We start from the raw sequence: 23,779 nt of genomic DNA on the forward strand, positions 1-23,779 counted from the left end.
TGGGCACCAGCTTCACTGATAGTCATTTCCGCCATTTTCTCAGGAAATGACCGGCATTAGACAGCTTGTGTACAATTCACCCACAGGATGTAAGGCCTCTGCACTGATTGTGTAGGCTGTTGCCCAGGTGACATGGGCCCATAACCCGGCTTCTCTATGTCATTTCTTTTGTGGAAGGGTCTAGAGGATTGAGGGGAGAAAAATTAAGTGTGGTCTTAGAAAGGCTTGCATAGATAAAGTCCTCCCTATCACCTCCACAGGCCTCCCTCACACTGTCTCTGTGGTCTGGGTCCTCACTTTAGCCTCCTTGCTGGTCTTCTGAGCCAGGCTACATCTCCTTCTCTGTCCACACTTCCTATTCCCAGGTCCCACCACTTGGCCTGGTTCCTTCCTCTCTGTCTCTGTATAGCTATGCTTCTATCTCTGTCTCCCTATTTCTCTATGTCTCTGTCTGTCGCTCCATATCTTAGTCTCTTTGTCTTTATTTATGTCTCCTTTTCTATCTCTGTATGTCTTTGCCTGTGTTTGAGCTTCTCTCTGTTTCTGCTATCTCTGTCTTTGGTGCCTGTCTCTCTTGGCCTCTATCCCTCTCCATCTCTGTCTCTGTGGGTCTTTTGGGTGGGGTGGGGAGATCTCTCTAACAGAGTCTGTTTCTTTGTCTCTGTTCTCTCTCTGTGTCATCTCTCTGTGTCTTTCTGTTTCTTCCTTCATATTTCTATCTCTCTATCTCACTGTGTCTTTTCCTGTCTTTGGCTTTGTGTCTCCTCTCGGTCTCCGTCTCTCTGGGTCTTTCACCTTCTCCTTCACATTCTGTAGGCTGGATATTTCGAGTGTAAACTTTGTCTCGCTTCTGTCCTCCACCTATTAGTTTCCCAGTGTGTTTGGTCAAAGGTCAGGCCCCTGCCCTTACTCTACCCTGAGTAATGCCCACCTTCATCTCTGCTATTCGGGAATATCAGGAGGAACTAGTGTAGGGGAAATGGATAAAACTGGGCTTTGGGGTGCTATCATCTAGTGATGTTTTGATTGCCGATGAAATAAACAAATAAGCAGAGACAGATTTTAAAAATCTCATCATCATTTAAAGAAAGAGATGACAATGAAAAGGGAGAAGACAACAGAACATTAAAAGTCCTGTGTATTCTAGGAACATCACGTGTGCCAAGGACATGATGTGGAGGAGGCTGGGTCAGTAGAGTCTAGGAAGGGCCCCCTGGAGAGCTGACCCTTGAGGCTGGACCAAGGTAGGTGGGAGGGGAATTTGAGAAGGGGGGCATAGGGTAACATCCTTTGCCCTCAGGGAGCTCAGGGTAGTTCCTAGGGGTGGGGAGTCATGGGGTAGGCAGGAGAGGCAGAGGGCTCAGAACAGAGGGCACGCCCCACCCAAATTCTACCCTGCAAAGCTTGCATGAAATGGACACTGTCTCTTTCTGGTCTTAATTTAGACATAACCCTTGGGAGCCTTCCCTTGACCTTCTAGCTTCAAAAGCTAAGTAAGGCCATTTACTCCCAGCCTTTCCTAGCAACCAGAGGTCATCCCTGATGTGATGCTGGCCTCTCTGTATCTTCCATCTGGTCAATCTGCCAGTGGCAGGACTTCATCACTGTAGCTGCCCGGTATCGGCACAAGCCATCTCCCCATCCCCTAAGTGTTCCCTGGAAGAATAAATACTGTAGAGTGCTGGAAGCTGGGGATAGCCAGAGATCCTCCAAGGGACACTTAGAGCACAGAGCTGTGCCTGGAGAAACCCAGGCCATACTGTGGCACTTTGTGTGAGCAGCAACTAGGGAACAGGGCTTTAGCCACCTTCAACCCCCTGCTTAGTTTCCTGCAGGTGAAACAGATTTTCTGGGAGCTCCAATAGTCTGGGGAGAACCAGTATCCTGCTGGTCTGTACAGGACATTGACAGACACCATCTATTTGATCTTTTGCTGGAGGTACCTCCCTCTTCCCTGGGGAGTGGTCTGACACTGTCCCCCTCCACACCCAACCCTGGCCTATGTCTGGGTTTGTGCAGGAGGAGGGGTGTTCAGGCCTTCAGCAGGACCTCCTGTCAGTGAGTGGAAGGGGGTGGCTTAGCTGGTTAGGCTGGGTGCCTCTGCAGATAAGGCATTAACAGTGCTTCGGGACTCGCCCCGAGGATCTGCTGACGCCTCCTTTCGGCCCAGGTGCTCGGGGTGAGGTGCCAAAGGTTCTCTATAAAGAGCTGGAGCTCCTGGACACCGCCACTTGCCCTTTGACTGCCGAACTGCCTGAGTGTGCCAAGCCCAGCCCAGCGACCACCATGGTGAGGCTTGTGCTACCCAACCCTGGCCTAGAGGACCGGATTCCGTCTCTGGATGAATTAGAGGTCATTGAAAAGGAAGAGGCCAGCTCCAGGCCCAAATGGGACAACAAGGCCCAGTACATGCTCACCTGTGTGGGCTTCTGTGTGGGGCTGGGCAATGTCTGGCGCTTCCCTTACCTGTGCCAGAGCCATGGAGGAGGTAGGACCCGGGACCCTGGTCGGTGGGTGAGGTATGGGTGGAAACCGAAGCAGGAGTAAACAACATGGACCAAAGACACAGGATGGACGTTCCTCAGGATTCAGCCTGGAAGGGGGTCACAGATGGGGAAGGAAGAGGTAGGGTAATAGTCTCAAGTTGTTGGTGAGGGAGATGGGCTCCACTCTTGCCCATGTGAATGAAGCGCTTTACGTGGGGCTGCAGAAAAGTCTCCCCCGGGAGATTAGGGTACAGATAGTTCCTCCATGTTCCTCCCTGAGGTTAGAGCACCCACTTGGGCGTTCTGCATTCTTCTTGGAAGAAGGAAAGTTGGGTCCTCAAGGGTGATCCTCAGAGGACGGGACATGGACGGAGTCTGTCTTGTTAGACTCCTGCTGACCCTGGACAGCGTGTACAGAGAGGAGCTGCTGCACTCGGTGGCTCACGAGCCTCTTCAGAGAGCCCCAGGTCTGACCCTTGTTCCACTGAAGGTGCTCCACACCACACATCCAGTTGGCTCAGGAGGACATAGCTGGGGCATAGAGGTCACAGGCATAGCTGCCCCATAGGCTCCTGTGTTACAGAGACAACTTCTTCCACTCGGTACTCTAGCTTTTCTTAATCCCCAGTCCCACCAGAGCTCATGTGTGTACGTGCACATTTGCACAACACTCACACACACACACTTACAAACACCATCACAAACACCCTTGGGAGTGTGTGTATATGTGTGTGTGTGTGTGTGTGTGTGTGTGTGTGTGTGTGTGTGTGTCGGGGGGTGCTTCTGCCTTTGTCTCCTCACCGTGAGCCCAAGTTCTGCCTTCTTAATGTGGTGCTGTCAGTGGAGGTCTGGGTAGGCCTAGCTGCTCTAGAAACTGGCTCTGCTGGGCCTGGGGTGTGCCGCAGGTGTGGTTGCAAGGGTTCCAGACATTCTCCTCTTAATCGGGATTCTCTGACTCAGGGGCTTTCTCTACTTCTGGTTTGTGCAGTCACACACTGGCATTGTGATGGGTAGTTGTCACAGCTAAGCTGAAACGGCCACTGTGTTGCTATGTAGATGTGGAGGTTGGCTGTTTATGACTCTGCCCATACATTTCACTTGGATCAGGCTCTATGGCAAGTGAGAGAACTGACAGTCCCTGGCTTTGCTGCCCAGGTGACCTCACCTAGATCCCAGGGGATTTCAACAGAACCGGCCCCAGGCTTTCTAACCTCCTTTCTGAGGACCGCATTTGTATGTAGGCACTCCCACAGCAAACCGGCTCTGGCCTCCTTCCCACTTCCACCCAGGCAGGGCACCCTTAGGCTCTCCTGCACTACCCTGCTGTGGAGGATCTCTGTAGGGATGTGGAAGTGTCAGATGGACGGAGGGTAAGAGGCAAGGTGCAGTTGTGTCAGGTCACTCCTGTGCCTAGGAGAGATGGGCTGGTTCTGAGCTGGTCCCATAAGCAACTGTTCAGGATTTCCACAAAAGAACTGTGTCTACGGTTTGGGCTTCTATGGGAATCTGAGGGAGATTCCCAGCACCTGAGATCACTGATGTGCCCGGGGTGCTGGGCCCACAATGAACCACTCTGAGCCAACAATGCTCTGGGGACTGTGGGGTGTGGCATTGTCCCTGTAGGTGTGTGGCGAAGTGGTCTGTGGATCAGGCAGGACTTCAGACTTCTGTGCTAACTCTGAGAAGACAGGAGGGGAGGGCAGTGAGGGCTTGGTCACAGCATTGGTCCTTTGGGCATACTGTTCTGAGCCTTGACTTTCTGAGAGGGCCTGGGCTTAGGTCTTAGAGGTACAGCCTAGGTAGAGTGGGAAGATCACCTCTTGAAGGAGCCATGTGTCTTTGGATCACTCTGGCCTGTGTTGACACCCCTAACACACACACACACACACACACACACACACACACACACACACACACGCCAGACAATCACCCCCTAATCCTACTTTCTCACACATGGAAGTTACCAGATCTACCCAGGATACTGGAGAACCTGCAGGTGTGGGGCATCCTCATAGTAGGCATCTTTCCTGGACATGCCTGTCCATATATGTCCTGGTCCTGGTTACAAGCCTTAGGACACTGGGGAACCCACCTTTCCTGTGTCCTGGCAACAAGAGCGCTTGTGGTTAAGGTGGGCGCCATGGGTCCCTAGCCAGTAACTGCCTTTCTTCAAGTATCAGATTGGCTCTACAGAAAGTTCCTAATCTTTTCCACGCATCCTCTATTCAGCTGTACAGTGAGCCCACCACCCCCGTCTAGACCTGGTTTCCTTGTGTGCAGCACGCACCCTTGCTGGAAAGAGGGAATAGCATAGATCTCTCTCCACCTGAAACACTTGATTTCTGTCTCTTGGCTCCTCCGTTGCTTTCCCTTCTTCTCTCCCCTCACTCCCACTTTCCCAACCATGATTCAAAGACAGAATTGGTCTTATTCAAGCTGTACATTCCATTTCCCTTCAGCCCTACTTTGCTACAATCTCTCCTGGTACTTCTCTCTGTGTAAACAGCAAATGCCTAGGACTCTGGGCAACATGAAAGACCTTATCTCTGGGAACCTTTGGACGTTAGTGCTTGGTACTCCATCCTGGAGCCCCAGCGTCTTCGTGGTCAATACCTGTACCCTGTTCTCCTGTCCCAAAACTCTGTGGAAAGGTGGAGCAGCAGCTCAGAGACGAAGACCCTGTCCAGGGCTGTCCCTCTGTCAGCTTCCACAGAAGCTCAGGTCTTGCACCAAGTTTGCCACTCTGAGGTGGGAATGCCATATGGGCACCACTGCAGGAACCTCAAGATTGTCAGCAGCTGACACACCCCCACGTGACTGCCTCCCCAACAGAAACAATAGGAACACAGTGGCAGCTTTCAGCTGCACTTCTCTGCACAGGGAAAACAAGTGCTGGCCTTGGTTCACTTACTTGGTCCGCCCCCTCCCGCCCCCCTCCCCCCAGGGACCCACGGACCTCTAGAGAAACAAGAACATCTCTACCTTCCTCCATTCCTTTGTCTTCTTGTGTCTGCTTCTTCTGTCTGGCTTTCTGTTTCTCCTTGTCTCTCATCTCTTCTCTAATTCTCTGTGTCTCTGTGTCTGTCCCTCATCTCTTTCTCTCCATCTTCCCTTGTTTCTTTCTGTCTTTTCCCAGCTTCTCTGTCTGCCCCAGTCTCTGTTTCTATACCTCCTCAGCTACTTCCCCCACTTGTCCTTCTCTACCTCTTTCTGCCTCTCTCCTTGATTTTTCTGTCTCTGTTAGGTTGGATGATGGTGCCATGGCTTGGAGAACATCCTGAGTGGTGTTCCTCACCTGAATGTTGGGATGTCTTGGTGTTCCTCTGTTACAGGCCCAGCGGCCTGTGCTAGAGACACCTGGGCATGAAGGGCTGTAGTATGTATGGGACCATGGTGGGTTCATAGATGTTTGCTCTGGACCATTCCCAAGGGACCTCCCTAAGTCCTTGCAGGATAGAATCGCAGGTCAGTGACTCTTAAGTGTTGAAGGGAGTCAAGGCCTTGGCTGGACCTGAACTCCCAAGTTCAGGCTGCTCTCGAATCTAGGCCTTGGTTTCGGTTTGAGCTTTGTCCTCATTGAGCCTCCCTGAGGCCTCCAACGGAAACAGTAGGAACAGCGGCAGCTCTCAGCTGCACGTCTCTGTTTTTCTGGAGAGACAGAATGCGATGTTGGGAGTGAACATTCTCCTCAGAATTGTGATCGCCCCAAAGCTCACGCTAGGCCTTTCTGCCAGCAGTAGCCTGGGTGCTGGCTTTCTTACAAGACACGTGTGGGGATGAAATGGAGCCTTCATGGAAGCTGTACTTCCCACAGGGCAGCACATGTTTATCCTTGTTTTAAAACAGCTCCGAAGTACTTAATCTTTCAGTCTTCCTTGTCATGGCGGCATCTTCTGGGACAGGTCATCTTCTGTTTTGTTCTACCCCAGCATCAATCTACAACTGTTTCCAAATGCCCACAGGGCAGCGTACTTCAAAGGTTAATTCTTAAAGATTTATTTATTTATTATATATAAGTACACTGTAGCTGTGTTCAGACACGCCAGAAGAAGGCGTCGGATCCCATTACAGATGGTTGTGAGCCACCATGTGGTTGCTGGGATTTGAACTCAGGACCTCTGGAAGAGCAGTCAGTGCTCTTAACCACTGAGCCATCTCTCCAGCCCCAAAGGTTAATTCTTAATGCTCAAAATCTGGGGCCAAATGTGATCGCCAAAGCACTCCTCAGAGGAGAAGGAATTGAGATGGATAAAACTGCCACTGTAGGAACAGAGAGGGCTTCATGCACTTTCTGCTTCCGTGTGTGGGGAACATGCAGTGTTTTTAAATGGCTTTTTAAAAATGTCCTGTTCAACAGCCTTAGGTGCATTTGTGAGGTTGTACAGGGTGACCACTGTCCACACCTTGAACACTCATCCTCTCCAACTGAAACTGTCCCCATTTTCACCACCCCACATTGCTTCCTGCCCTTGCAACCTCCGTTCTGTGGTTTTCATGAGTATGTTCTATCCAAGGACCTGTTCAATAGGCCATTTGGTCTTTTGGTGACTGGCTTTTGCCTAACTTAATCCTCCACTTCCCTCCCTCTGTTGAAATCCTTCTGTATGGGGTAGGCCATGGTGTGTTTGTCCACTCAGCTGTGAACACAGGCGTCAAACACCTCGCTGAGGCTGTGCTTTCGGTTCCCTTGGGGACCTACAAATGGAGTTGCTGGGTAACACGGAGTTGCTGGGTAACCCGGTGGTTCTGCGTTTACTCTTACCTCACAAACGGCCCCCCTGTTTTCCATGGAGGTTATACTAATCTGTTTTCTCACCAACAGCACTGAGGGCTTTAGTCTCCACTTCTCCTGACCTTATAATTTTTTTCCCCTGCTTTTGTGGCTATCCTCATGGTATGAGGTGGTAACTCACAGTGTGGACTTGAATCTACATGCTCAGTGATGTGAACACCTTCTTATCTGTTCATAGACTCCGTGTCTTCTCTATGTCAACAACTTTTGGGGTTCTGTGATTAAGTTTGACTTTGCTTGAGTTTTGGCCTCTAAATATTCTGAGAATTCTAATACCTCATGAGACTTGTAGTTTGCAAATCTTTTCTCCTATTTGACAGGTTTTCTGTTGGTAGTGGTATTCTCCCCTTCTTTCCTTTCTTTCCTTTCTTTCCTTCTTTCTCTCTTTCTTTCTTTCTTTCTTTCTTTCTTTCTTTCTTTCTTTCTTTCTTCCTTCCTTCCTTCCTTCCTTCCTTCCTTCCTTCCTTCCTTCCTTCTTTCTTTCTGTTTGTTTGAGGTAGGTTTCTCAACATAGACCTAGCTGTCCTGGAACTTGCTATGTAGACCAGGCTAGCCCAGAACTTACAGAGATCCTCCCATTGAGAATAAAGGCATGTGCCACCACTTTCGGCCTTTTCTTTATAAGATTTACTTAGTCATTATATGTATGAACATTTTTGCCTTCAAATACGTTTGTGTATTGTGAGCAAGCCTAGCTCCCACGGAGGTCAGAAAAAAGGGTTAGATCTCCTATAGCTGGAGTTATAGATGGCTGTGACCCACCACGCAGGCGCTAGACTCTGAAGGAACTTGTGAGAGCGACAAGTGCTCAGCCTCCTTTGTGCCATCTCTCCAGTTCCAACATTGTTGTTTGGTATACATTATTTAATTGTTCATTGATGAAGCTCCTAGAGAAACATAATTAATACACATAACACCATTGAAGATTGCTTTCTTAAGTCACAGGAGAGACACACTTTCTAGTATTAGGCTTTGTTAGGTTTATCGTACACAGGAGCCCACACAGATGAGGGCAGTGTGGCAGTTATTTGAGACCATTCTTGTACTTCTTACCCTTTGGAGTAAAGAACGTACACCAGAAAATGGAGCTGCTCTAAGCCGGAGGGTGCTTGCTTCCTCTCCGCGTGGTCCCTTTTCACGCTGGTGTCTGGCAGCAGATTTAGCGTTAGTTAACTGTGCAGGGACACACTGTCCTCCATAGCTATTTCCAGAAACTGTGACTCTGTCCTTCTGTTCTCTGTCAGTGCGAGGCCTAGAGCCAGCCAGTAGGCCCCTCTGGGTTTCTGTTACTGTTAGTGAGCATGGTTGCACTGCCTCCTGCTTTGTTTAACTGTAGCATTCTTCCAGCCAGCGGGGAGTGTTAACACGTGACAATGAAGACTCTACCTGCTGAGCGATACCTTCTAGTCTGTGCAGTTTGCCGTGGCCCCGCTCACATGGCTTACAACTGCATATCAGCTCTGTTCAGGTGCCACAGGGGTGTTGGTGGCATCTAATCATTAGAACAAAGGTTATGGTTTTAAAGTGCCTGTCCCCAGGTGGTGTCCTGGATTGTAACAACATATTTTGCTTCTTCCCATTCAGGGGCCTTCATGATCCCCTTCCTCATCCTTCTGGTCCTGGAGGGCATTCCCTTGCTGCACCTGGAGTTTGCCATCGGACAGAGGCTACGCAAGGGCAGTGTGGGCGTCTGGAGCTCCATCCACCCTGCTCTGAAGGGTGTAGGTGTGTGTCAATGCTTCCAGCTGGCCTAGGGTTTACAGCCCTTGTCTAGTTCCTCCTGAACTTTCCCAATCACTTCCAGGTTGATGCCCTCTGCAACCTGTCATTAGAATCCATGGGAGTGTGGGTTACAGCATCTAGGCAAGCTTCATGGTCAACAGGGAACAGACAGGCCAGCAGAGGTCGCCTGAGTCCCCACAGCCCAGGGCACAAGGTGCTGGGGGCAGAGCACCTGAGCCCACCTTCCTAGAGCAAAAGACTCCAGGGCCAGAAGGGGGAGCTGGCTGCCTGCTCTGACCACTCCTACACACCCAGCCAGGATGTCCAGCGCTGCCACCAGCCTAGGTGTGGTCACTCATTTACAAACTTTGTCTTGGAGATGATCCAACCTCCAGCCTCACTAAGAGGACATGGCTCACTGAGAGCTCAGAATGCAAGTAAGTGATATGGACTCTCCACCAGGGAAGAGGAGGTCAGGGTCCACGGACAGAGAGTTCAGATGTGTTTATCCCAGAGGATACCCCAACGCTCACACAGCAACCTCTCCCTGACCTCAAGCCCTCCCTGCCATTGCTTACCCCCACCCCCGACTCTCTGGCTCTCAACTTTCCCTCCCTTCTCTTTCTTTTTCACATACACTTAGTTTTTAGTTTCTCAATTAAAAAAAAAAAAAAAAAAAAGCACATTCATGAAACTCCTTACAGGTCAACCTGTTTTCCCCAGATACTGAGCCATTGCCCACTATGATCTCTGCTTGCCTCTCTCACTCCTTCTTCACAGAGATTTCCCTGAATCTTCCTACCTGTCTTTGGCTTGGGACTTGCCAAGTAGGTCTCCCCGAGGGAGAGCCACCCCCTCTGGCATTGTCAAAGGCTCTTTGCAAGGTCCCTGTGTCCACTTGCCTGGACAAATCTTTTGGGGCCATCGGTGGAGCAGATGAGGGTGTAGAGTGCTAGGACCTTGAGCTCACTCTGAGAGAATCAGGTGAGCACACAATGGTACTCCACTTCTAGGTCCGGGCTGTATCTGCTCTTCAGGTTGGGAAGCAGGCCCCCGCCAGTGTCCTACCGTCTCTCCGGGGTGGGACAGCACAGATGGGTACCCATGCGCTCACCTGCTAGAGACACCTGTATGCCTTGCACACTGCCATCCCTCCCCACAGGCATCGCCTCCATGTTCGTGTCCTTCATGGTGGGCCTGTACTACAACACCATCATCGCCTGGGTCATGTGGTATTTCTTCAACTCCTTTCAGGAACCTCTGCCATGGAGCGAATGCCCACTCAACCAGAATCAGACAGGTGAGCCATTGGCCCCAACTGTGGAATGCAGATGCCACCCCCACCCCCACCTCTGTCCATCTGATCTTGTAGGAGAGTGAGAAAAATGGTCGCTGGCAACTTCTTAGACAGATGGTCATACCCTGTGACCAGATGACATATCATTCTCTAAGAATTAGGTTCTTAGGGGTTGGGGATTTAGCTCAGCGGTAGAGCGCTTGCCTAGCAAGGCCCTGGGTTTGGTCCCCAGCTCCGAAAAAAAAGAAAAAAAAAGAAAAAAAAAGAATTAGGTTCTTAGAGACCAGGGTTAGCAAAAAACTAGAGTGACTTTTAAAGCATATAACATTTACAAATCCATGTGGTATGGGCCAGGGAGATATCGTAGTCAGTTTTAAGTGTTTATGATAAAAGCACGAGAACCTAAGTTCAATCCCCAGTGCCCACATAAAAAGCTAAGCATGTGTCACTGTAATACCAGTGAGCTGGGAAAATGGAGGCAGGAGGATTCTAAGGCTTTGCTGGCCATCCAGCCTAGCCTAATTAGAGAGTCCAGGTCCCAGTGAGAAACCCCGTTTCAAAAAGTAAGATGAGTAGCTCCTGAGGAGTGATATCAAAACTGTTCTCTGGCTTCCACACATGAACTTTTACACACCTGAATTTGCACACACACAAATGCACACTCCATGTACATAGACTCCATGTACACAGACATAGACTTGCACACAAATACCTAGACACAGGCACAGGCGTAGGCACACACACAAATAGAGAGAGACAGAGAGACAGAGACAGAGAGAGACAGAGAGACAGAGACAGAGAGAGACAGAGAGACAGAGAGACAGAGAGACAGAGACAGAGAATCCACAGATATACTTATTGCCTCAATATTTAGGAGGCAGAGGAAAGAATTGCTACAGATTGAGGCCAACATGGTCTACACTGTAATATGGGCTTCAGTATCAGACCCTCTCACAATAAAACAAAATAGAAATCTTCAGTCCAAGAAGAAAGCCTTACACACGATGATTTCCTAGGTCATACTGGTCCCGTGGCTAAGACCATCAGTAGAGGAGCCACGGGAGGTATGCAGGTGGCTCCAGGTCATCAGGCAGCACTAGCAAGAGTAGAGGGTACAGATCCTTGGTAGGAGAAGTTCTACTTCCCTTCCCTGTGCTCCCTGTGTCTCTGCACAAAGAGACCACACTGCCACATGTGCCTTTAGTCACCTGTACCTTCTTAGGCCCCTCTCCTGTGGAGACAGAGAGGCAGGTATCTTTGCGGGGACACATCTGGCTCACAGATACACATAGCTGCAGAGGAATTTGAGCAGCCTGTCTTGTAACCCCTTTCCTGACTACCAGCTCTGAGGGCCTCCCATGAGCCCTCAGGAGCCCATCAAGATGGACCCATTTTGGTCAAAGGACATATGCCTCCTTAGGATCTTCACTGCTTCAGGTAGGAGAGCCCCAATTAGTTCTTTGTGAAAGAGGTGGTAAGATAACCACCACCTATGGGCATGACCACAGAGTCCCAAAGACCATGTGCCGGCCACTTAAGCAGGAGTTTCGTCCACGAGTCAGGAGGAGCTGGTGCTCAGAGGCCCGGGCCCATGTCAGAATCCAACAGTGTCTCTTAGCAGACTTCATATAGAGGAGAACTTATGTACAAACAAGTGTGTCCATGCACATGTGTGTGGTGTGCGGATACAAATGTGTGGGTGTATTCACAATGCCCACGTGCATATGTGAGGCAATGGCCACGTTGTGAATGTCTCAGACAGCAGCTAGGCTCTTGCCATTCCCCCTGGCTTATTTCTAGCTCGTCCCCACTCTTGACGCACGCCTCGGTGTGTGCTCCGCTTCTGCAGGCTATGTGGAAGAGTGTGCCAAGAGCTCTTCTGTGGACTACTTCTGGTACCGAGAGACTCTCAACATCTCCACTTCTATCAGTGACTCAGGCTCCATCCAGTGGTGGATCCTGCTCTGCCTGACATGTGCCTGGAGTGTTCTGTATGTGTGTACTATCCGTGGCATCGAGACCACTGGGAAGGTGCAGTACACAACTGAGCATGCTGTACCCTGAATTAGTCCTTCTTCCTCATCTGACCTCTGCCCGAATCCCACACCGTGTCTCCCCCACCCTGTTCCTCGTAGGCTGTTTACATCACCTCCACCCTGCCCTATGTCGTACTGACCATCTTTCTCATCCGTGGCTTGACTCTGAAGGGTGCCACCAACGGCATTGTCTTCCTTTTCACACCCAATGTGAGTCTCTGTCATCTATCAGCTGACTACCCCAGGGCTTCAGATCCCAAGGAAGACGTCCATGCTGGACTCTCTTGGCTTCAAGACCAGCTCATTTCTATATGGTGACACCTGACTAGACCAGTGTCCTGGTTGAGAAGGACCTGGCGAGGGGTCAGCCTATGGGTGGGCCTTTAGCATATGTATCCTAGATGGAAACTCTTGGGTGGCTTGCCCCCTTCCTCCCCTCCCCCGTGTAGAATGGCATCCACTGCTGGGGAAGGAGACAGCTTCTTCCTCAGTGGAGGGGGAGGCTTGCATCCTGTGGTCACAGCTGAGTCCCTGTATGACAGATCACAGAGCTGAGCAACCCCAACACGTGGCTGGATGCAGGTGCTCAGGTCTTCTACTCCTTCTCACTGGCCTTCGGGGGCCTCATCTCCTTCTCCAGCTACAACTCTGTACAGTGAGTATGGGGGTAGAGGGAGGGCCCTCAGGGCTAGGAGCTGTGGGGCCCCTAAGAGCCCGAGTCTCCCCTTGGCTCTAGAGTCTAGTTTTCCTGTCAGACCATGTGGAACTCTGCTGTGTGGTTAAGGAGGAGGGTGCTTTCAAAAGCACAGCCCCAGAACCAATGTTGGCCAGCCTGACTCTGCAGCTGCCCTCGACCAGCCCTGTCTAAGCACAGAGCTGGCCGGAATAGAAGGAACAGAAGGCTTTGAGAGGATCTCCCCTTGCTGGGCCCCTCTATAATCTCTGCTGCTTGGTCTAATATGCTCCTTCCTCCACTCCCAACTTGATGGCCACACTGTTCCCAGTCTACCTCAGAACTCTAGGCCCCAGGTATGTTGGTGTCCCCAAATCCCACCCGGGACCCAGGACAGATCCTGAAAGGTTTAACCCCGACTGCTTTAGACAGGCTGACATCTGGGAGTCCCCAAGCGATGAAGAACCCTCACAACCTTCAGAGAGGATATAGGTGATATTTACTGTTGTTTCCTACAAAGGTTTAAGGAACACAGCCAGGCTTGGTGCACCAGACCTGTCTATCCTCTGTGACCAGTGTTGGTCAGGGGAAAGCAGTAACATCAGTTGGTAGTGATAAGATAAGGGAGAGCTGGGCAGTGAGTGGATGGAGGCTCCTGGTAGATCAGAGCTTCATGGCCTCAGGATAAGCAGCACCAATGGAGAGACCTAGGCAGCAGACAAGGCTAGAGCAGAGGCAGGGCCTGACAATCAGAGCATGTCTGCTTCGGGAGGTTCAATAGGCATAACACAGGAACACTCTGGTCTTAGAGGCCATGTTCTATGGTCCCTATGGTCTAGGAGGGCAGGTCCTTAGGAAAGTGTGTTGAAATTGGGTTGTATGGGCAGGTGTTCCATTGGGTTATGGTCTTTTAGTCACTGACTGATGGGTTTCAGGCGTTGGAAAGCCAATTCTGGTGCCATGGGAAATGTTCTAGAAGGCAACTGTAGAAGTGCCACTATAGGTAGAGCCCGAGTGGAGCTGTGGGTGAATTATTTTTATGGCAGTTTTATTCAGTTTGTATTCTGTGCGGTTCACCCACACTAGGTTATAGGAAGTCATTCACAGGAGTCCGATCACTGTAGCACATCCACACAGTTGTTCAGTCCCCATGCTCATTTAGTTCTAGAACATTCTCATGAGCAGGCACTCCTGAACTCCCAGGACCACTGATAGCATTTCCCTGCTCCTGTCTCTGCTTTGTCTGCTTGAGTATTTCCTGTGGGTAGACCTGGAGGTGTGGGGGTCTTTGGCATCTGGTTTCTCACTGACACGATGCTTCCCTGATGTAGTGTATGTTTGGTGCTACAGACCAGTGTGGCTGACTGGCCACCTCCTGTTGGGACAGCCTAAATATACTTGCCCATCTACCTGCAGGGACTCTGGTTGCTTCCACTTTTATAGTTGTGAATGGTGTTTGTGCCACATGTGCTGTTGCCACATTCTGGGGTATGCATGGGAGGTGCCACTCCATGATCAGCTGTCTAAGGACCCACAGGTTGCTCTCCACAGCACTTTGCATTTACAAGTTTCCTCCAGATGTTCAGGGTGGCCTCAGTTTCCCTTTCTTGTCAACTTTTGTAATTATCTGTGTTTTGGGGGTAGCCTTCCCTCCAGGTGGGGTGGCACTTTTCTGATGGTTGCGTACTCTTTTGACCCAGCATGGGACAGCACAATGACAGCTGTGTGTGTGTGTGTGGGGGGGTTGGGGTTGAAAGACTGGGATCAGGGCATGTTCAAGTCGTGCTGAGTATCTTCACATGGGACTTCAAAGGCTTCACTCAGGAAGCCAGTGTGGGGTCTAGGTCACAGAGGGCTGAGGGTGAGTAAGGGCCAAAGAGTTGGGTCAGTCCCTGAGCTGTGGCCACATCTTCCATGTCCCTGAGAGCCAGGAACATGAAGATCTCTGCTGCCTCTTTGCATAAAGCTGGGTCTCTCAGCTGGTCAGAAATACATCTGGGCCCTGACCCTAGAACATTCCAGTCTGTGCTATGGGCGAGCATCCGTCCCTCTGACATTGCAAGGGCAGATGTTCAGGATGGTCCTACCCTGCCTCAAATGCCAGCCAGGATGGCCAAGTCCTGTCTGGAAAATTCTAGAATCACTTTTCCTCCTTTTTACTCCAGGCACGTAGCCCACCCAGATCTGGGGTTCTCCCAGGCTTGGGAGCTATAAATATTAATCCAAAGTGCTCTTATAAATAAAACCCAATGGCATAATAGTAAAACCTCATCTTTAGAGAAGCCTGGGTTGGGAGAGAGGCTTAAAGCAGTAGAGAACCTGGCTTGGCCTCTTTCTCTTGGCCATAGAGGACCTATGCACCTTGTAGTGTGAGGTCAAGGCCTGTTTCTTTTGTGAGACTGACTGCTTATCTGAGACCTAAGGTGGCATTTGATTCTAGGAATCTCCAACTCTTGGTATCCTGGGCTTTCAGAGCATCTCCATAGCTGTGGTCTGTATGTTTAGGATTGGAACACAGTAGACAGCAGCTTGGTTCAGGGTCAGGACACTGCCCTCTGGTCACCTTGAGACCTCAGTGGCCACATGTGTCCATAGCAGGACCTGGGTTTCCCTATATCACATTAGCCTATTGCCGACTGAGGAACATGCAGGAATCCAGTCGTAGACCTGAGCACAATGGACCTGCTGTGCTGTGTGCTGACTTTCAGTGGGTGGGGATAGGGCTTGGGCCTTGTGAATCAGTCATGTTGTCCTGGGGTGGGTGACATTCCTCTCATCCTCAGCAATAATTGTGAGATGGATTCCGTGATCGTGTCCATCATCAATGGCTTCACATCTGTGTATGCGGCCACCGTGGTCTACTCTATCATTGGCTTCAGGGCCACCGAGCGCTTTGATGACTGTGTGAACACGTGAGTTACCACCCTAGCGTGGGGATGCATTCAGATGGCATGCACATAGACCCCTTTCCTCCTTGCCCACCAACCCTTGCCAGTTCAGCCTTTGAGCAGCTCCCCCCTAGGACATACAGCAGCCCTTTCCATCACTTCCAGGAACATCCTGACCCTCATCAATGGGTTCGACCTGCCCGAGGGCAATGTGACTGCGGAGAACTTCGAGGCCTATCAACATTGGTGCAATGCCACTAATCCCGAGGCCTATGCCCAGCTGACGTTTCAGACCTGTGACATTAACACCTTCCTCTCTGAGGTAGGTGCTTCGATCTCCATGCCATCAAAGCCTCATGTGTGGGGAGGGGGAGAACATCCACTTTTGGTCTTTGCGAGTCACACAGAGAGGCTTTGTACAGTCAGCATCTTAGCCCTTCGAGAGTGGCAGGAGTTAAAAACCAGGCAGGAGGAAGAATCCACTGTTCACCCACCATCACTCTCCCAATATGATCCTCCAGCCTCTCAAATCAATTATACAAAACACCCCCTGCTCCTCCCTTCAATCCCTCTTGTCTTCCCCCTCAGTCCTCAGATCCAAGGCCTCTTTTTCTTTGATGGTTACTGCCATATATACCCATACATACCTAGCTATATGAACACAGCCTGCTGAGTCCATTTACCACAGCTTGAATGTGTATCGTTTCGGGGTTGATCACGTGGTATTCGATAACCAATGACGGGGCTTTTCTTTGAGGAATTCTATTCTCCTGCTCTCAGCATTCCCTAGTTGCCTGTATATAGTTCTTTGTAGAGGGGCGACTTCCTCTTTGCCTCTCCCCTCAGTGAGGTTTACAGTCTCCGCCACCTCATTCTTGTTCAGGTCTTGTTTAGGCAGGTGTCATGAGGTGTCAGGAGTGTTGCTTCCTTGTCATAAAAACACAATACCACAGCTGTTTTCTTGATCTTTGGCTTCTTACACTCTCCCCCTCCTTCATAATGTTCCCTGGATCTTGGGTACAGAGTTGTGTTTTAGATACGTCCATTGGGGATGGGTACCCCGAGGTCAGTTGTTGGGTGCGTTTTGACCGATTGTTGTTTTCTGCTAATAGTCTCTAGTTGATTCAAAGGGAGGTGTCTTAGATGAGGGGGTGAGGACCACACTCCTTTGTGTGTATAAGGATAGACACTCAGCTTGCGGTTAGGAATTATGCTGGTTTATTAAAGTAGTTCAAGTCCTTCTTTTGGATCCAGGACCTCAACATTCCAGGGAGTTGGCTTGGCCCAGTGCCAGGCATGATTTCCCTCCTTTTGAGTGGGCCTTGGGTTCAGTTAATCAGATGCCAAGATCTGAAAGCCACTGTTGACCTTTGAGGGATCATTGTTACAGTTCACAGCTGAGGAGAACGATTGTTTTGCTTCCCTCCCTTAGCAGCTTGCTCAATACCTTCGGTACCTTGAATGCTGGTCCTTGGGGAGGAGGTTTTCAGATCACATTCAGCTGGATTCTTCAGTTGTCCTGTGTCCAAAGTGCATGGTGTCTTCAGCAATGGAGACTTAACCTTTAATCTCTGGGGAGGCGATGAAGGGCAGTAGTAATAGCTGACCCAAGAGGGAGGAAAGGAACAGAACATTGAGGTAACCTTGTGCATTGGTACAGGGTGTAGAGGGCACAGGCCTGGCCTTCATTGTCTTCACTGAAGCCATCACGAAGATGCCAGTGTCCCCACTGTGGTCGGTGCTCTTCTTTATCATGCTCTTCTGCCTGGGCCTCTCCTCTATGTTTGGGAACATGGAGGGTGTGGTCGTACCCCTTCAGGATCTCAATATCACCCCTAAGAAGTGGCCCAAAGAACTGCTCACAGGTATGTATGAAGCTTACCATCTAAGGGAGACACACGTGTGTTCCTCATGACAATGGTGGGTGCAGCCCTAGGTTGAGGAGCCTTGTAGCCACAGCTCTGCTCCCTGTCTGGCTGCAGGTCTCATCTGCTTGGGGACATATCTCATCGCCTTCATTTTCACACTGAATTCGGGCCAGTACTGGCTCTCCCTGCTGGACAGCTATGCTGGCTCCATCCCTCTGCTAATCATCGCCTTTTGTGAGATGTTTGCTGTCGTCTACGTGTATGGAGTTGACAGGTAGGAGGGGTAGCTCTGTGGCAACACGCCATCTTTAAAGAAAAGCTGAGTCACAGAATCTCTGTTAAGCTAAGCCAGCCAAGTAGGCACAAGGGGAGTAGGCATGCCATGGCACAAGGCTTTCACTATTGCGCAAGAGGGTGGAAACTTCCTTCATAGGAGTGGGCTGGCATTGGCTTAGTCCTGGCACTTGGTCTAAGAGGTGGACAGAGGTCAGAAGATGAAGGGTTGGCCTTGTTGAAGTGGTGCCTCCTTTCTTATTAAATGTGATCTAAACAGTATATATAACTCCCCATGGCCCCTGCTATATGTCCAAGGACAGGAATTTGCAGGTGTACTAGAACTGACAAATAGTAACTTTGTGTGCCAGATAAAGAAAATACAAGTGAAAATCCTGACACCTCATTACACAAATTATATATATATATATGTATATATGTGTGTGTGTGTGTGTGTGTGTGTATGTGTGTGTGTGTGTATTTAATGGATCTTGATAGATCGTTTTACAGTGGTCATGATACAGCTTCTTTGGAAGATGTAGCTTCCTGAATCTCTGTCCAGCAGTATTATATGTATACACACACACACACACACACACACACACACACACACACACGCACACGCACACATGCACACACACACATGATCTTCAGTCTGAAGCCCCAAAACAGCACTGGGTCTAGAACAAAAGCAGGTAGAAGATAGGAAGTAAGGAGGAGGAGGAGAGGCATGTAAGACAGCAGGACTTGGGCTCTGAAGGACATAGGCATTACACATCCTGAGGTAAGATGGAGCTCAGTGCCCTTCATCCACTTGGGGGCCATCTATATCAGGAGTACTTCTGGGATTGGCACAGGCTCTTCTAGGCAGAAGGGGGCCTCAGCAGCTTTCTAGAACTCAAGCATAGAAAGGCACAGAGGGCCACCATTAAGGGCCACTTCCAACTCTCCGTTTGATCCAACATCTCAAGGCATCATTGCCACTGCTGGACAGAGATCCAGGAAGCTACATCTTCCAAAGAAGCTGTATCATGACCACTGTAAAACGATCTATCAAGATCCATTAAATACACACACACACAAACACACACACACACACACAAGATCCATTAAATTTAAGTTGGTGTTAGTTCAAGTCACTGAAAAGTGAAAGGCCACAGGGGACATGGGCTAGGTTACACCAGTATGAGTGAGGACCAGACTCTAAGCCTGAGGAAGCAATGTAGAGGCTGCGGAGCACAGGGCCAGCCATGTAACCTTTGTGATGCCAGAAGACATCGATGAGGAATGTTTCAACTGATACCTGGAGTGGCTGGAGCTAGCGCATGCACAGTGGTCTGAATTCTACCCCACTGTGAGTAGCGCTGGTAAAGTGATTGCCTAAGGATGTGAAGAAAGGAAGTCACATGACTAGTGATAGGCTCAATGTGGGTTTCTCAAAGGTTGTCACCAAGTCTGCGTCTAAGCCCTAGTGTTTGCTGGGACACTGGACAAATCACCAGTAGTTCTGTATGTCTCATTGTGATCACAACAAATCCCTATGCTAGAAGGAGCTCTGCCACTGAGTTGCCTCTGAGCAGGCCAGGAAGTGGTGCGCATCGCCCAACTTCAGGCTGCTGTTGTTCACACAAGGGCTGCTGAGTCTGTGTCAGTTGGAAGGAGGAAAGTCTGATGGCCTCCTGCCCTCATTGTCACATTGTGAGGTTATGAGACCTCTGATGATGAATTCATAGCTCAGTGCTGTGGGGATTCCAAGGTCAAATGGCAGCTGGTGACAGTGTCAACCTGGGTCCCCTCTGAGTGCAGACACATCTGCCTGCAAAATTAGAGGAAGTTATCAAGGGAAGGCTAAGGCACAACATCCCAAGATGACAGCTACTGTCCAGATATAGAAAGCTGGTCAGTCTTTGGTCTTCATGAGCTAGCTACTAGTGACTCTGCCCTCTGGCTTCTGCTGCAGGTTCAACAAGGACATCGAGTTCATGATCGGCCATAAGCCCAACATCTTCTGGCAAGTCACGTGGAGAGTGGTCAGTCCGCTGATCATGCTGGTCATCTTCCTCTTCTTTTTCGTGATTGAAGTCAACAAACAGCTCATGTATAGCGTATGGGACCCTGACTATGTGAGTGCCCAGGCAGTGGCTGGATGGGGAGAGGGAAGAACTGTCAGGGAAGGAGGCAGGAAGTGGGGCAGGGAGGCAGTAGAAGGCTCCACTTTGAGAAACAGAAGATGAGGTCATGGGGGTGGTAGGCCTTTCCCATGTGTGTTACCTGTGGTTCTCTCCCCAGGAGGAGTTCCCGAAATCTCAGAAGGTTCCATACCCCGACTGGGTGTACGCAGTTGTGGTCATTGTGGCTGGAGTACCCTGCCTTACCATCCCCTGCTTTGCCATCTACAAACTCATCAGAAACTATTGCCAGAAGTCTGGGGACCAACATGGGCTGGTCAATGCGCTGTCCACAGCCTCTGTGAATGGGGACCTTAAGAACTGATTGGGCTTAGTTTGCATAAGGCAGAAGACAGTGTGTGGAGGAAACAAGGTGGAAGACCCATGGGGGAAGTAGGCTGTAATATGTGTGAATGTGTGAATACATATACATGTATTCATGTCACACAGATGTGTACATATGTGTTACACAAATATGTGGGGCATATGGACATGTTTATGTGTATATACCAGTTTTACACATGTGTATATATAGATGCACATGAACTACATGTGTACATAAATGTATATGCATGTGTGAGTTTATGTATACAAGATGTTTGTGTATATATTTTGAGGAGGGTATATTTATATATACATGTATATATGCACACATGTGTTATCTACATGTATATATATGCTCATGTGTTAACTCATATATGTGCACACATGTGTATACATATATTCACAAATGGAGTCTATTGATATGTGTATATGAATGTATGAACATGCACTCATAAACTTATATATGTATGTCTGAATGTGTGTACCTTCACATGTGAGTTTTGTGTGTTGTATGTGTATATGCATGCACATGTTCATTTATGTTTGTGCATTGCAAAGAGGTATGTGCACATACCTATATGACACACATGTGAAAATATTTTTACATGCTCTTGATGGAAGTGCCTACCACTCTGGCCTGGTTGCCCTCTGCATACCCTCACTATAGGGCATGGACTACAGCCTGAGGACAGACATAGCTCAGGACCTACTTTGCCCTGCAGAGTCCTGGCAGAGAGCCAAAAGTGAATATGTGGAGGCCCGGTCTGGTCTCCTTCCCTCTGAGGGAAGGTAGGAAGTGAGGATATGCTGCTGGCCCGGCTCCTGGGAATGCTGTCACTGCCCACTCCCAGCCAGCCCTCTGCCCCTTGCTGTGAGGGCTGGACCGAGGCTCTTCCGCTCTTTAAGGAGAAGCACAGGAAGCTGGCGGGTTGGCAAGGCTGACTTGTCTCAGTCAGACCCGATACACCCTTACTTCCTGCATGCCTGCTTAATCATTGGTCACTGAGCAGGCTGCTGAGCAAGAAAGCTGACCTTCCCTTCTCTTCCGAAGCAGGGGCCGCTCTGTGCACCTCGGAAGAGGGCATGAGCTCGTAAATCTTTAGCCAAATGTTGGAGAGGGAGGGTTACAGGGTAACTCAGCTGTGGCCACTGCTGTTGAGAACACTCCAAGAGAACAGGGCACCCCAGTGACTGAAGCCTCGAAGTCTTCAGTCCTGTGGCAGTGAGTGAAGCCAGGGAGGGATATGTGTACCCCTCCCCACAACAGGCTGGTTGTTCCTGGGTTCACATCCACCCTCAGCCACAGGTACTTGGGACTTGGGGTGTTTGTTACAAGCTACTGCCCTCCTATTTCTATGGGAAAGCCCAAATTTAAGTTGATTTGGACTCTCTAAAATCCTCACAGAAAAGGGTGAGAAACTGTGCTGGGCCCTGATGTTTGTCAAGTGCTTCCTCTTGGTGACACCAGCCACATTTCACCCACCACAAAGCTGCAGCTCCTATTGTTGAATCATAGAGCCCTCTTACACCCTTCTATACACACTGATCCCGAGTACAATCACCCCAAGAACCATACAGAGTCATGGGATGAGGGTTGGCCCTGTGAGAATAGGAACAGTGCCACACTAGTTGTTTCAGTGGGTCCCACCTCTAGGCCTCTGAAGCCTCGGCTACAAGGATACTGCTGGGTATTTATAGCCATCGATATATGACCTGATGTGTACATAATGGAGGTTCCTTTCTGGTCCCCTGTGGTCTGGCTACAGGCCAACCAAATTCTCTGCTATCTCTGGTCCATGCCTATGTTTAGTCCTTGTGTCTCTGTGTGATAGAAACCCAGATTGGCTATTGAGTCTAAGTACATCTTTCTCAATAAAGCACTTCTATTTAATGTTCTTGGATTAAGAGTCATTGCTCAGGCATAGAAGGATGAACCTGGCCTATGTCAGGCACCGAGAACCTGCAGGGTTGATGTGGTCAGCAAGTCCAGTCTACCTCTCAGACAGCTCTGAAGAGGTTCCTAGAGCCCAGAGGGATAGACTAAGACTAAGGCAGTGGCAGTGGAGTCCTACACACTCTGCTGCCTACTGGCACGTGACTGCTGGCCTTTGGACCTGGGACATGGGGGCTGCATGGGAATGAGGACAGTTGGAAACAGAGGTGGAGAGACAGGGCGAGTAGGAAGACAGAATCACAGAAACGTGTTCAGCATATGGGTAACACCAAAGGGTGCCTCCCCTATCCTAGACCCTCCTCCATACCCTCCACTTCCCTTCATTTCCTGTCTCTTCTCAAGCCTTTACTCACGTATACCCTCATGCTGAAAATGGGATCTCCTATAGAGCTTCAGCAACCTACATATTTGGAGTTGTGGCTGCACACTTGGCAAAGCAGTGTGCTGAAGGATGAGAATTATAGGTCCCAAGGGCTTAACATGCTCTTAGCCTGTCTCCAGGGAGAAACATTGCGAGGGAGGAGTCTCAGAATCCGGGGAACATCACAAACACACATGGTCGCACCATTCTCTCCTTCCCAGCTACCCCAGACAACAGTCGGGTCACTAGTACAAAGGATGAAGTTGGGAAGAAGCCCCTCAGACCCATGCACACGAGGAAGAAGCTTTCTGGGCCACACCCATTCATAGATGGCTGCGGGCTATTGTTAGGATCTTCTGGGCTGTGCCAAGGGTCTGGAGCAGGTGCAGCCTGGGGGTGCAGATGGAGTTTTTCTTGACAAAGTCGAGCCATGGAGGTTTAGAACTAGACACTTGAAAATAAGTGTGCTTCAAGATCAAGCAAATGGTAGATCCCTTCTGACTCCATGTCTTAGGGGAATAAAGGCCACATCCAACGTCCATACGGAGTCAAGGTCAGCTTCTCATTGCAACTGTACCTGTGACAGCCCAGCAGGATGAGTTTAGCAGCTGTGTGGTTTGGGCAGTAGCATGCACTCTGGGCAGTACCCGCTGCTCAGTAGGAGAAGCCAAAGAACCCCAGGCTGTACTGGGCAAAGGCAGCAGGTGTAGGCTGTATGCTCAAAGTCCATCTAAAGAACCTTCATGAGAGAAGACGACAGAGAGCTTGGGCTGCTGGGCCACTGGGGTGGGTGAGCAACACAGAAAGAGCAGCAGGTGGCCTATGTTTTGGACCATTAATATCCACGTCCACAAGCCACAAGCTTGTGCCACAAGCTTCAAGGTATTACCTGGAGGAAGAGGACAGTTTTGGGAATGCTCTACCGAGTCTCTGGAAA

The 23,779-nt window shown here is 49.9% G+C and overlaps 1 protein-coding gene across 2 annotated transcripts; it reads left to right on the forward strand.

Annotated features, from left to right (window-relative positions):
• Positions 1 to 2,229: 2,229 nt before the first annotated feature.
• Slc6a19 (solute carrier family 6 member 19) lies at positions 2,230 to 21,923 on the forward strand. 2 transcript variants are annotated; one of them, NM_001039722.3, is made up of 12 exons: positions 2,230 to 2,488; positions 8,863 to 9,003; positions 10,163 to 10,300; positions 12,147 to 12,328; positions 12,433 to 12,543; positions 12,876 to 12,988; positions 15,790 to 15,918; positions 16,060 to 16,216; positions 17,555 to 17,759; positions 17,877 to 18,036; positions 19,996 to 20,158; positions 20,325 to 21,003. In NM_001039722.3, the coding sequence occupies exons 1-12, from the start codon at positions 2,287 to 2,289 to the stop codon at positions 20,526 to 20,528; spliced, it is 1,905 nt and encodes a 634-aa protein (NP_001034811.2). In that variant the 5' UTR covers positions 2,230 to 2,286; the 3' UTR covers positions 20,529 to 21,003. The 2 variants fall into 2 exon arrangements, with proteins under 2 accessions (NP_001034811.2, XP_087444120.1); XM_087587994.1 differs by lacking the exons at positions 2,230 to 2,488; positions 8,863 to 9,003 and adding an exon at positions 9,328 to 9,437 and having other exon boundaries at positions 20,325 to 21,923.
• Positions 21,924 to 23,779: the final 1,856 nt, after the last annotated feature.

Source organism: Rattus norvegicus, chromosome 1 (assembly GCF_021556685.1).
Source record: "Rattus norvegicus strain SHRSP/BbbUtx chromosome 1, alternate assembly SHRSP_T2T, whole genome shotgun sequence".
Taxonomy (NCBI): domain Eukaryota; kingdom Metazoa; phylum Chordata; class Mammalia; order Rodentia; family Muridae; genus Rattus; species Rattus norvegicus.